Source organism: Anas acuta, chromosome 1 (genome assembly GCF_963932015.1).
Source record: "Anas acuta chromosome 1, bAnaAcu1.1, whole genome shotgun sequence".
NCBI classification, from domain to species: Eukaryota; Metazoa; Chordata; class Aves; order Anseriformes; family Anatidae; genus Anas; species Anas acuta.
The window spans coordinates 124231912-124244166 of NC_088979.1; the positions used below are offsets into that span (position 1 = coordinate 124231912).

General features: G+C 47.6%; 1 protein-coding gene and 2 gene segments (V, D, J or C); all 3 read right to left on the reverse strand.

Annotated features, from left to right (window-relative positions):
- LOC137865324 (T-cell receptor beta-2 chain C region-like) overlaps positions 1-12255 on the reverse strand; it is a 76136-nt gene that overhangs the window by 34499 nt on the left and 29382 nt on the right.
- LOC137865311 (T-cell receptor beta-1 chain C region-like) overlaps positions 1-12255 on the reverse strand; it is a 96371-nt gene that overhangs the window by 21372 nt on the left and 62744 nt on the right.
- LOC137865361 (trypsin II-P29) lies at positions 5732-11184 on the reverse strand. Its single transcript, XM_068700373.1, has 5 exons — positions 10489-11184; positions 9155-9317; positions 8318-8571; positions 7881-8017; positions 5732-7480 (listed from the first exon to the last, which is right to left on the reverse strand). Exons 1-5 carry the CDS (start codon positions 10529-10531, stop codon positions 7331-7333), a joined length of 747 nt encoding a protein of 248 aa, XP_068556474.1. The 5' UTR covers positions 10532-11184; the 3' UTR covers positions 5732-7330.

The window sequence follows — 12255 nt, forward strand, 5'->3', positions numbered from 1 at the left end:
AAAAAGTGAAAAGGAGAAGTATGGACAGTGGCCAAAAATGGCCCTTCACCTCACACCAGTCCAGCATGGCCTGGATGATGCTGCAGATGGATCTATTGTCTCTCACCAGGCAGAAGAGCAAGCAAAATGGTCAGCATGGTTAGGAGCAGCTGTTCCAGAACAGTGTGCATTAAGAGAGAAGAGGCTAGAGACTGATGCCCCTCCCCGTGCTCTGATTTGTCCATGAAGCTTGGTCGGAGGAGGGAGAAGAGCAGCTGACCTAAACTGACCAAAGGGATATTCCATACCGTATGATGTCACACTCAGCAATAAAAGGTGGGAAAGGAGAAGCGGGGCATGGGAGGGCTCTTGTTACAAAAATGTCTGTCCTCCCAAGCAAGCACTACATGTACTGAGGCCATGCTTCCTGGGATGTGGCCGAACAGCACACGTTGATGGGAAATAGTAATTTATTTTCTCTCTCTCTGTGCTGCCATGCAGTCTTTGCTTGTTGGTGTTTTGTTGTTGTTTTTTTGTTTTGTTTTGTTTTTAGTTTTCATTCTTCATTTTCCCTTAAATTTTCCTTTAATCTGTAAGTTTTGTTTGTTTGGTTGTTTTTTTGTTGTTTGTTTTCTATTGATCGTACTTTATCGTCCCCTCTTTTTCCAGGAAGGGGGAGTGAGTGAGAGAGAGGTTGTGGTGGAGATCAGATTCACAGCAAGGTAAGGCCGCCACAGGAAAATATTAAATGTTTGTAGTTCCTCTCAGCTAGAGGAACTTTGGAACATTTTGTAGCCTCATCTTCAGGAGTCTTTGAGTCTGTTGTGTACAACCATTTTGGAGTAGAAGATGCTTTCTGTTTATCAGCATGTACTCAGGTGCATACATCTACTTAAAACATCTGAAAGAGTGTGGTGAACACTCATGTGGCAGCATACTCCTATGGGAGAAAATAGCAGGCAGAACATGAACTCTCCCCATCAACCCTGGCACCCAGCAATATGTTTAAACTTTTCCTGAGAGCTGTACTTGGGAAATGAAAGCAACCTCTTCCTAGGACTAGTTTTCTTAATTTACCAATGCTATGAACTAGTGAGGCTATTTTAGTAATTGGGGCTCCTGTCTATACCATTTTCTGATGCCCTTCCCTGTGCTCTGATTTGTCCATGAAGTTTGGTTGGTGGAGGAGGAAGAAGAGACAGGCTATGTAAACTAACATTAATAAACGTGCAAAATGGGAACGGGAGACAGCCTTTGTAGCCTATAAGTTACCAAATTCAGTTATCAGATTTAGACATCAGGAACAATATTTAAAATGTCTGATGACAGTCATTCTCTGTGCCAGTGGTATTTTTTTGAGAATGAAATTAAAAATCCACAGCAGAATCAAAATAAACACTATTGCAGCGTGGAAATGCTTTTGCCCTACTTGTGTGTGATGTACTTAGATAGCTCTGATACTTTCTGCCATGCTTACTACAATTAACATTATAAATCCTTTTCCAGAGGGTATCTCTAATCCTTATTTGTTTTTTGTGTTAAAAGTTTTTGTAAGAAAACTGTATGCCGATTAAAGCCCAAGATCGTTAATCCAATAGTGTAGAGTATTCCTTGATCTTGGGATTGTCCTTTTTAAGGAATGGAAATTTCCACCTTTATGGTGCCACCAATCCTTAATGAAATAAAAAGATCGTTTTGATTTAGTCTCTCATGCCATTTCAGCATCATAAAATATATGACTTTTGTTAATGGATACTTGACATTTTCTGATGTCACAGAAATGACCCAAACAGCTATACTTTTTCCCCAGAGGGGAAGAAAGTATATTCTATGTGATGTGCGAAAGCTTTGTATGCTTTCCAGTGGCTCTAGGTTGAGCACTGCTAGGATGAGAAAGGTTGAGACATATCCAATGTTGAGACAGTTGCATGGGCCACTGCTGTTTTGATGTATGCCTTAAAATCATAGAAACACAAGGTTGGAAAGGACCTATGAGATCATATAGTCCAACCATCTTCCTATCACCAATGCTACCAACTAACTGGGTCTGTGAGAGACAATGCTTTCCCAGTGCTTCCCTGCTGTGTGTCTGTTACCTGATATAAACAGTGAGTAGATCAGGGGCCTGAGAATTTTCTGAGGAACAAATAGGTGAGTGCTCCCTGAGAGCAAGGAACGCTGTGCTACACTCCTTGCTGAACAACTCCTGAAGTAAGAACATTAACTACCATGGTGTGCCAGGCCCATTCAGAACTATCTTTTTTGGATTGCATTAAGTCAGGGTAACAAAGAAAGTTAGCCTCCTCAGAGCCCTCCCTATGCCCAGGGCAAGACTACAATTATCATAAGTATCTGTCATGCATCTGTATCTCCCTAATCAAGAAGAGTGTAGCTTATTTTAGAGCAGAGCCTGGAAGCAAAGTAAAACTTATGCAGCTTGGTTGACCAGGAAGAAGCTAGGATCCTGGCATGACAGTGAGTGATCCATCCTGGCACTAAAGAAGTCTCTCAGAAATTGTGATAAAGCGGAGTATGGGAGGGAGGATCTAGCACAGATCATGCGCCCAGATGCTTCCCTGACCTTGCTCTTACCATCTACTCTCTTCAGCCCCCACTCTTTTTGTTTGTTTGTTTGTTTTGTTTTTCCTGTGATTAGAAGAACTCCAAAATATACAACTCTATAGCCATGCTTTCTTAAAGATACCTTTTTGCTCTTCTCTGTGAACTTCCCTTTCTTTGAAGAAATGGTAAATGCTAGGTTATGTAATAAAAACTGAAGCAGAGAGGCGATGGCAGACGGGGGGACACCCTAGCGTCACTTCTCCCAGTCCTTCCAGACAAGAGTGATTAACCCATCAAAGGTTCACCTCTACAATCAAAGAGACATGAGGCACAATGGGAGGCGGTTTTGTTATAAATTCTGAGTCAATTTAGCTGTATAAGATTTATTTATGGGGTCAATAAAAGGCAAGTAAACAGTGCTGGGTGTGCAGGGAGCCTGGGCTCCTCCAACACACACACAAGTTACATCAGGCGGATGGTCTTTATGCTCCTAGGCTAATACATACTCATTACTACTTCTAGAAAAGGCAGGGTTATTATAACTATTTCAAGGAATCCGAACCCTCCCACTGGCGCATATATATCAGTCTCTGGTGGTCCCTCTGGGGGTCTCTTGTGCTGAAGGCTCGTAGTCTTCCTCCCAGGCTTTTTCCTTGTCCTTCTCCTTTGTCCATCCAGGCCAGATATCAGAGACTTGCGCAGCATCCCATGCAAGCTTTGTCTTTTAGTCGTCCTTCAGCTTTCCCCTTCTCCTTAATCTCTTGGCCAGATATCAGAGACTTGTGTAGTGTCGCATGCAATAGTCACAATAGTTAGCAGTTATGCTGAACCCCCCCCTCTCCCCCGAGATATCAGAGACACAAGGTTTACCCTTCAAGCCCTCAATTGACACGAATTGCTGAAACATTCCTTGCAGTGGGAACCCAAATTTCAGAGCTGAAGAAACAGCCTGTCTATGCTCTACCCAGAGCTATCCCCAAAGAGCCATAAGCCCCATGGTCCAGCTGTGAAATCCATCCACATGAATCAAGGCGAGCAGCTCTATGGATCACTTCCGGGTCTCGTGGGTCTTACTGCCTACAGGCATGGAACATGCTAAGGGAATCAGGAAAACAGCACTTGGGGATTGCATCAGACTTAGTGGACGGTTATGTGAAGAACCAAAGGCAAGGCAATGGAGGGATTTAGGTGATCTGGGGAGGAATGAATGCAGGGAAAAAAGAGGAATAAAGATATAGAAAGGGCAAGCTGCTAGTGAGTATGCTTGCCTGGCTATGCCCTATGCCTCTACCTGTCCCTTTCCTTTTATTAAGTTCTACTTGTAACAGTTTCCCTGAGTGAGGGACTCTAGTCTGTGTACATGTCCTTTGTGTTTGGGGGGCTATGTGTAACGAACTGTAGTCAGACCACAGACCACAGGTACCAGCGACTGGAGAGACCAGAGTGAGTGAACTTAAGCACTAGGAACTCGAAGAAGGCCACGGGTAAATGGGCCCATGTTTTTCTGATGCCAGCTACAGGAGCAAGGCAGGGTATGACAGTCTGTATGATTGCTAGTGAACATCAGGCTGGACTCCACGGAACGTAGGAAAAAAACACATAGGTGGCACATGTGTGTATGTATCTGATGGCAGGACTAGAGTGGGAACCGGAAAGCAAAAGGACCAAGGTTGTCCCAGGCAGCTATTTGCAAAGACGTGACTCTGTGATTGTGCGTATAAGGGCCAGCACTTGCATGCTTGGGGGCTCATAGGAGCAGGTACCAGTGAAAGCAGAGACTGGAATCCAGGGGCAGCTACTGGCCAGACAGAGTGTCTGACCACAGCTATAGGAGAGATACAAATTGTACTTATAGATGCCCATATTTCCCCAGAATGAACCTTGCTTGTGGGCAGAACATGAAAAGGCTCCAAAGAAGGCGTGGTTCCATGTACATGGTTCCATGAACATGGTGGTAGAGCAGGAGAAGTGTGAACAGCTACATGCAGCGTGTGTAGATACTCACTGTCACTGCTCAGTGTGTTTCCCCACCCAGAAATCAGCCATGTGCTTCTTGCCTTGGTAAAAAAGATGAGCAGACAAGTGTATTAAAAAGCTGTCATCACTACGTCTGCACTTTGATTAGCTGCCACAGATAAATTCTAATGACTCCCTTCTCTTTCTCTGTGTAACATAAAAGGAACTAAATTTACCAATGGCCTAAGCAGAGCAGCCAATTTATCTTCGTAAGGTCAGGTAGCGTTTGCTTTTCAGTTCAAAGGATCTAATTCTTTCAAGCTATTTTTACAATAAGGCAAAAGGAGGAAAAAAAAAAAAAGAAAAAAAAAAAAAGTAAAGGGAATGACAAACCATAGTAAGATGAAGATATGTATGATTGAGCTCCCCAGCACAGAACCGGATTTTCCCCAAATTTGGGCTTAAAAAAAAGACCTATAAGGTTCAAATATTAAAAAAAAAATAAAAAAAATCCAACAAAACCAAAATCCAACCAAAAAAAAAAAACCCACAGCCAAACAAACAGCCAAATCACAAAAGAAAAAAAGAAAGATGATGCTGGTTTTGTTGGTGTGAATGTGAGTGTGAGTCTATGCTGATCTGTGTGCTTGGCTGCAAATGTAGGTATGCATGTGTTGTGTTGCAGGATGCACGGCCGAACGCACAACAGACACCAGTAGAGTCAGATCCTGCTCCATTCTATTGCCCAAATAGACTGACTTTTATAGTGAACTTAACAGGGGTGGACAGCGTCTCACACATGATTATTGGTCAAAAGCACTCAGACAAACAACTACAAGAAAACAACCCCACCTGTAAGAAAACAACCCCCTTCTGATTAGCAGTCACGTAGACCTTGTCCTTGAAGACAGATGCTGGCAACAATATTTTTCTAAATTCCTCAGTTGGGCAATGTGGGAACACTGTCATGGGAACTTCTCATAGTTGCCCTGGTAGCTTGGTTTGCTCAGCTGCAGCAAGCCATGGGGTTTTTGCTGGTTCAAAAAATCCCTCAACAGTGTTGCATGTATGAGTTCCTACTGAGAACACATTCTCAGCCTTGCTACTGGCTGGGCCTGGGTGTGTGAGGCCATGGCAGCCACCCCTCTGTCGGGCTACCAGTTTCAGCTCTACCCAGCAGTAAGTCTTGGGGAAAGCAGTGAGATCGCCCCTTAATAAAAAGGAGACTATCGGGAGGGTCAGGGCTCACCTGACTGGAGACAATTCTTGCAGAAACCTTTCCACTCGACTCTCCACCACTCGACTCTCCACCTCACCACCCTTGCAGGAATCTTGCACTTTTCCCAGTCTCTCCTCAGCCTCTCTTTTTTTCCTCGCAAGCTCCCCATCCCAGATTCTCACAACAAAGAGGCAGTTTCTAGGTTTGGAGAGGCTAAAGTTGCTCTGTACTGGCCCAGTTTACACTGCCTCAGGGTGCTGTGGGGGAGGTTTCTCTTCCACCCTCTATAGATCATGTGTTGCATGAGATGGCTTAAATGTACACTTTAAAACTGGGACTCCCCAATCCTCTATGTCCTTTTGGAGGCCAAAGCTTCTGCCAAGGCGGCGATGTCCTTTCAGGGCCCAAAGCTTATGCCAAAGTGGCTGTTGAGGGTGGCTGAAGAGGCGCGAGGGTGGCTGAAAAGATGCAGCAGAGCCAGCAGAAGCAGCGGCAAGCTATTTCAATCAGGTGTCACCGCTGTTTCATGGCCACTCAACAGGTGATCAGTTCCAAGGCAGTTGCCTACTGCAGAGGAGCAGCAAGAGGGCGCTTTTCTGCATTGAGGCCGCTCAAGGCTTCTGAGGCAGCCACCACGACCCAGCCGCCCTCATGAGGCTGCCTGATGAGGTGCAGGCGGAGCCAGCAGCTCTCCCTATCATATGAAGGCAGGCCCTAGGAAGCATGAGCAACCAGGCAGGAAGCACTCACTGAAGTGCTTGCCAAAACCACTATGGAAACCCAGACTGCGTGCCTGCCCAAAGATGTGGCTGTTCAGGTCTCTGGCTGCAGGGAGTGCCTGAGCCTGCTGCTGCCAATGGTGGGTGAGAGATACTGCCTGCGTGAGGTGCGAGCGGGTAGAGGATGTGATCAGCCTGGTGGCAGAGCTCAAGAAGGAGGTTAAGGACTATCAGGGAGTGTGAGCAGGAGTTGGGCTGGTGGAGTCGCTCCCTATCACGCCTGAGAGAAAGGCACTGGGGCAACGCACCCAAAATAGTGGTGGACCTCCCACCCTGTTCTTGTTGGGCAGATGGAGGGGGCCTGAGAGATGGAGAGGAATGGATACTGGTCCCTGTTTGGCATCGCAGGCGGCCCCATCCCTACCCGCCTCTCCACCCCAAGTGCCCTTACACACTAGATTTGAGGCCCTGGAGTGCAAGGGACAGGGTGGTGAGGATGTGGGGGAAAGGCCACACAGGACGCTGTCTCAGGCAAGGAAGTCGCCTCCACTCCTCAAGACTTCCTCCACCAAGAAAGAAAGAAGGGTAATGGTCAAAGGCGACTCCCTTCTGAGGGACAGAGAGGGCCTGCAAGCTCCCCATCGCAGATTCTGACAGCCCAACAGCTCTAGGGTGCTGCTCCCAGTGCACACACCTGAACCGGAACAGCACGGAAGGTTCAAGAGGAGCTGGTGGAAGGCTGCAGGGAACCCCACTTGTCTCTGATGAGCTACAGTCCCCAAAGTAAATGTTTGTAAGGCTCGTTAAGTTAGATATTTATTTGTGCTGTTGTCTTCTTAGGGAAAGCATTAGGGCGGGAGGGTAGTGGCCAAGGAGCCAGGTGGTTGTCAAGGTATCAGTAGGCTGCAATGGTCTCTTGGATCCAATCAACATAATTGCAGACCTTGGTGTAGACACCAGGATAACCCTTCAGAGCACACCCGATTCCCCATGACACAATGCCCTGGAGTTCTCCGTTGCACACAACTGGTCCACCTGAGTCACCCTGGAGGGGAAAATTTAGAGGCACAAGATGATTTAAAAGCAGAATCTCACCCAGAAAGTTTTTGACTTGGCACAAAGAATCCAGGGAATGCAAAACAAAGCGCAGCAGGCCCTGATACGGGAGCACAGAGAGATACCCCCCCGTCCTTGCTCGCCTCCCCTAGCCCCCCAGAATTCACTGGTACTGCGCTCAGTGCCAACCAGCAGATGCGGCTGGGCCTGCTATTTTCAGTGAAGTCCACCCTGCATCCAAAGCCTGCTGGAAAGGGTGCGTCAGAAGAGAGCAACTGGCGAGAAGGAGGCTGAAGCTAAGCAGGCTGCCAAGCTCCGATGTATACCGTGCAGCCTGGGGCACCCTGGCAGTGTGTGGCCCAGGGCTCTGCGCAGGCATCAACTCCTACCTGGCATGAGTCTTTCCCACCCTCCAGGAATCCTATGCAGATCATGTTGCTGGTGATTTCACCCGGGTAAGCATCTTGGCACTCTTGGTTAGTCAGAATTGGCGCTTGCAGGCACTGGAGGAGTTCAGGGTAGTAGGCTGCCGGGAGAGCAGTAACAATTTTAGGTTTTGTCTTGGGACTCAGTACTGTCAGTGATCAGAAAGACCAACGACCTATATGCGAGAGCCATCCAGCAGAGCAGGGTAAAGTAAAACAGTGAAGTGCATTGTAGATTGAGACACACTGGCAGGGCAGCGTGAAGTCAGGGCAGCGTGGAGGACTTTCGGGCACAACAAGAAAAGGCTGCAAAGAAGGGGTGAACTGTACATAGGTCTCACGAGCATGGTGGTAGAGCAGGAGAAGTGTGAAAGCTACATGCGGTGTGTGTAGATACTCACTGCCACTGCTCAGTGTGTTTCCCCAGCCCGAAATCAGGCACTCCGTCCCCGCCTTGGCACAAGAGGTGGGCAGGGCTATGGGTTGAACGTCAGCACTGTAGTCCACGGCGGATGCCAGCTTGATCAACATAATGTCATTATTAAGGGTTCTTGAACTGTAGTTAGGATGGCGAATGATTACGGAAGAACTCCTGACTACTTCACTGTCTTCCTGCACATCAATGTTGTACTCTCCCAGCCTCACTTGTATACGGCTGCAAAATTGTCAGCAGAGAAAAGCAGCAGTTAGCCACGGGTAGAACAACTGGCTGCCACGTGGGGACCAGCAGACACTTGAAAGCGAGTAAGGGAGTGCTGTGCTAATCAATGGTTTCTGTGTCACGCAGCTCTAGGAACTTCATGATTTCATGGAAGACTGAGTTGGGAGAGCATTGCCAGATAGGCAAGAAAAGGAGATTCAGTTTCCCATTTCTCCCTCTGCACAGAAGTGTGCCCTAAACTCAGGACGAGGGAGATCCATGGAGAAAGTCTGGAGGAATGAGAAAGAAGAAAGCGGTAATAGTAAGCCCCATGGATGTGTAAATGTAGACCGAAGGGCATGTTAGGATGCACAGAAAAGGATGCTAGGAGTGCAGGAATACTGGAAAGACCATGTAACACAGCAGGACTGAGGCTAGGGTTTCTCCTTTGGCTTCAGGTACACCATGCGTTGCCCTGCCCTGTCCCTCCCTCCATGCATGCATGGTCTTCTCTTGAGAGGCACCGGCATTCTAGATGTGGTAGGTTTGTAAGATTTGAGCAGAATCCACCCGGATACACAACCCAAGCCATACGTACGATTTGTAGCAGTGAGCAGCTGACACGACCCACTGGTTGTTGATGAGGGATCCTCCACAAAAGTGATAGCCAGCATTCAGGGACACCTGGTAGGGAACTGAATGCTCTGGGCAGTTGTAGCCTCCCACAATCTTGTCATCATCAGCAGCTCTAGGGAAAGCAACTGAGGAAAAGAGAATTGGGTTTCACAGCACCATGCCTGAATCCGTTCTCTTAAAGTGTAGCAACAGCCAGTGAGCTACAGAGAATGAGCAAGAGCCAAGACAGCTTGAAACTTCAGAAGTCTTCAGGCAACTCCTGAAATATCCTGCTGAGTTCTTTCTGCACTACTCTGAAACACCAGGCTTTGTACCACCTGAAGTCAGGAAGAGAACAGGAGAGCACAAGCTGCCAAAAAACTTCATAAATGAATTGTATGCAGCCTTCACTGTGTTCCTTCCGGGGCACCTTTGGGTTGGGATGCTACAGCTGTGCCATGGTAGAAAGCGTATGGAAAATGCGAAAATGCAGTTGAGAGAACTTCTTCATTTGCAGGGGTGAGACAAAGGGTGAGCAAGAGAGGTAGAAAAACTTGGTAGTGAAGGATTCAGAGAGAACACAAAGGCTCCACAGAGTTGGAGGATGATGTCACAGCAGAATGTAAGAAAGAAGATATTTGTTGAAGCCAACAGAACAGTGGTCTCCAGCCTTTTTGATTGCATACCCCTATCAGTAAAACACCTTCCCACAGCCCTGACATATGTCTATTTGTTCATTTCAAAGTTACGTACTTGCCCTACTGAACTTCAAATGTTTTCCTCCCACACTGTAATGCACAACCCCAGAGGTGCATGCACCCCATTTTAGAACCCACTGCACTAGAACATTGCAGGCTGGGATCCTGCCTCTGACCATCCATTACAGAGGCAAGGAGCAGAAGATGACTTCATAAACCGCAATGGACTTCTCTTTCACAAATGTGTTGCCCGACCATCCACCCTATCCTCTTCCCCTCTAACTCACCTTCACCCCCCCCAGATTTTTTCAGGCCATGTCCTTTGCTGTTTTTGAACCTGCCCAAATGCCCAGCTGTCTTTCATACTCCCTAATTCTTGTAGACAAGGAGACAGCAAGCCCTGCATTGTTTTATGCATCCTTGTCTTGTCCAACCTTCTCCACTTCTCTAGGAGGCTGAGAGTCTATGTCTCTGACATGGGTGGAAATTGAGGAAAAACAGAATGTCATGCTACTGGGGAAAGAGAAGGGCCAGTAGAGAGGACAAGGCAAGAGCCTGTGAGAGAAGGTTTGCTCAGGTGTGCAGGTAGCTAGAAGATCAGTATCATTAGAGAACGTACCAGCGGCTCCCAGGCAGGAGAGAAGGAGGAAGAGAGAATGCATGGTGCCTCCACGACCAAGCTCTGTGATGTGGATGAGGACTAGCCTCAGAAACTCCTCTGCTTTATGCTCCTGGAGAGCTTTATCTTTGTCAGCCCATGGTCTCTCCAGCTTTCCCTTTCCCAGGATCTTGCATCAGACTGGACGAATTTACCTATTTTATCTGAGTACAGCAATGACACAGCTGACTGAAATGCCTGAACTAGGAGAACGTATTTCTAGAAATGCAAGCTGTCATTGCCAGACCACTGATAATACCCAACACGGTTGCTCTCCATTTAGCAACCCTCCTTTCTCCCATGCCCCTGGAGCCACCAGTGTTCTGCTGCAGTGCCACTGCACTCATTGAGAGAATTGTTTGCACCTGGAGAGTTGGACCCACCATAGGAGTTTATGTTTGGAAAGAGCCCGAAAAATGGGCCTGTGGGATGTTCACCCACAGTGATCAGAAGAGGGCATTTACATTCCACGGACAGCTTCCTCATCTTAAAGAAAGAGGAGGAGGTGGGAGAGAGGGAGGGAAGATGTTCTAATTTGAACCTGAACACAAAGGAGTCAGTTCATCCTTCAGAGTTCCCGACGAGCAGCCTGAATTCTTTTCTGATGGGGCCTGTCTCCTGGATGATCTCTGAGTTTTCCACTTGAGATCTGTTTGTGCCATGAGCTCCAGCACCTTTGCGCCTACTGGTGTGCCCTCTTTATTACTGGGATTCACGGAGAATAGGGAGGGGCTCGGATGCGGTACTTTCACTATATGTCTGTCATCAAGGACTTAGGAACAAGGATTCAGGACTTCTGCTGCAAGCTCTGGCATTAGTCTGGGAAGGGGTCAGGAGTGTCCGCTGCTTGACGTAAGCAGGTAGCACAGAGACTGTCTGAGAGACCTTTTCCCTCTAAGGAGATTACCAACCCAGCCCCCTGTGATGTCATGTATGCCTTTGAGAGTGGATGATCTGGTTTTTAAACTGCTGAAGTATAAAAAAAAAAAAAAAAAAAAAAAAAAAAAAAAAAAAAGAGTGAGAGAGAGATAGAAAGAGAGAGAGTCTTGTATTTTAGTCTGGGCTTCCTGAGGCCTTGGGAGGAAGTGGGTACAGAGAGGCCCCACCTAGGGTGCAGAGTGCTGCTTGAAGGATGTGCTGTTTTGCAGCTCCTTTTTGACTGACTGCCTACAGTACTAGTGTCCCATGTACCAATGCTGAGGTGCCTGACGTTCCCATGAGCAGACCAGACCACAGCTTTGCCCAGACACCATGTGCTTCCACACGGGGGTGATGGACGGTTCCTTCCCTGGGTGTAGAAGGGAGCCTTAAAAGGAGGAGGTGGGTTATGGAAATTGCAAGCCTAGTTAGGCAGTGCTCTGGCCAAGATGTATTCAGTTTCTGCCCACAGCTGGCTGTCACAATGGATGTACCATGTGAGAGCAGCCTTTTGCGGTTTCCTTTCTCTGGCCATGCAGTTTTGCCATTAGGAGGTGCCTTAGTCCTGCTCAGAACTGTATGCGTTCCTGTGGCAGTTAAGAGGTGTGTGGAGCAGGTGGCTAAAAGTGTCTGCCAGGGCACATTGTTACTTGTGAAGCTGCCAAGGGGCTGCCCTCTCCACAGTGGATTGAATGCCTGGTGCCCTGGGTATGCTTCCTCCCACCTGGACTGGTGTCAGCCTCCCATGTCCATTGCCAGAGGCTGGGCTCTCCTCCCTCAACAGCCAACCTTCTCTTACCACCCTCTCTC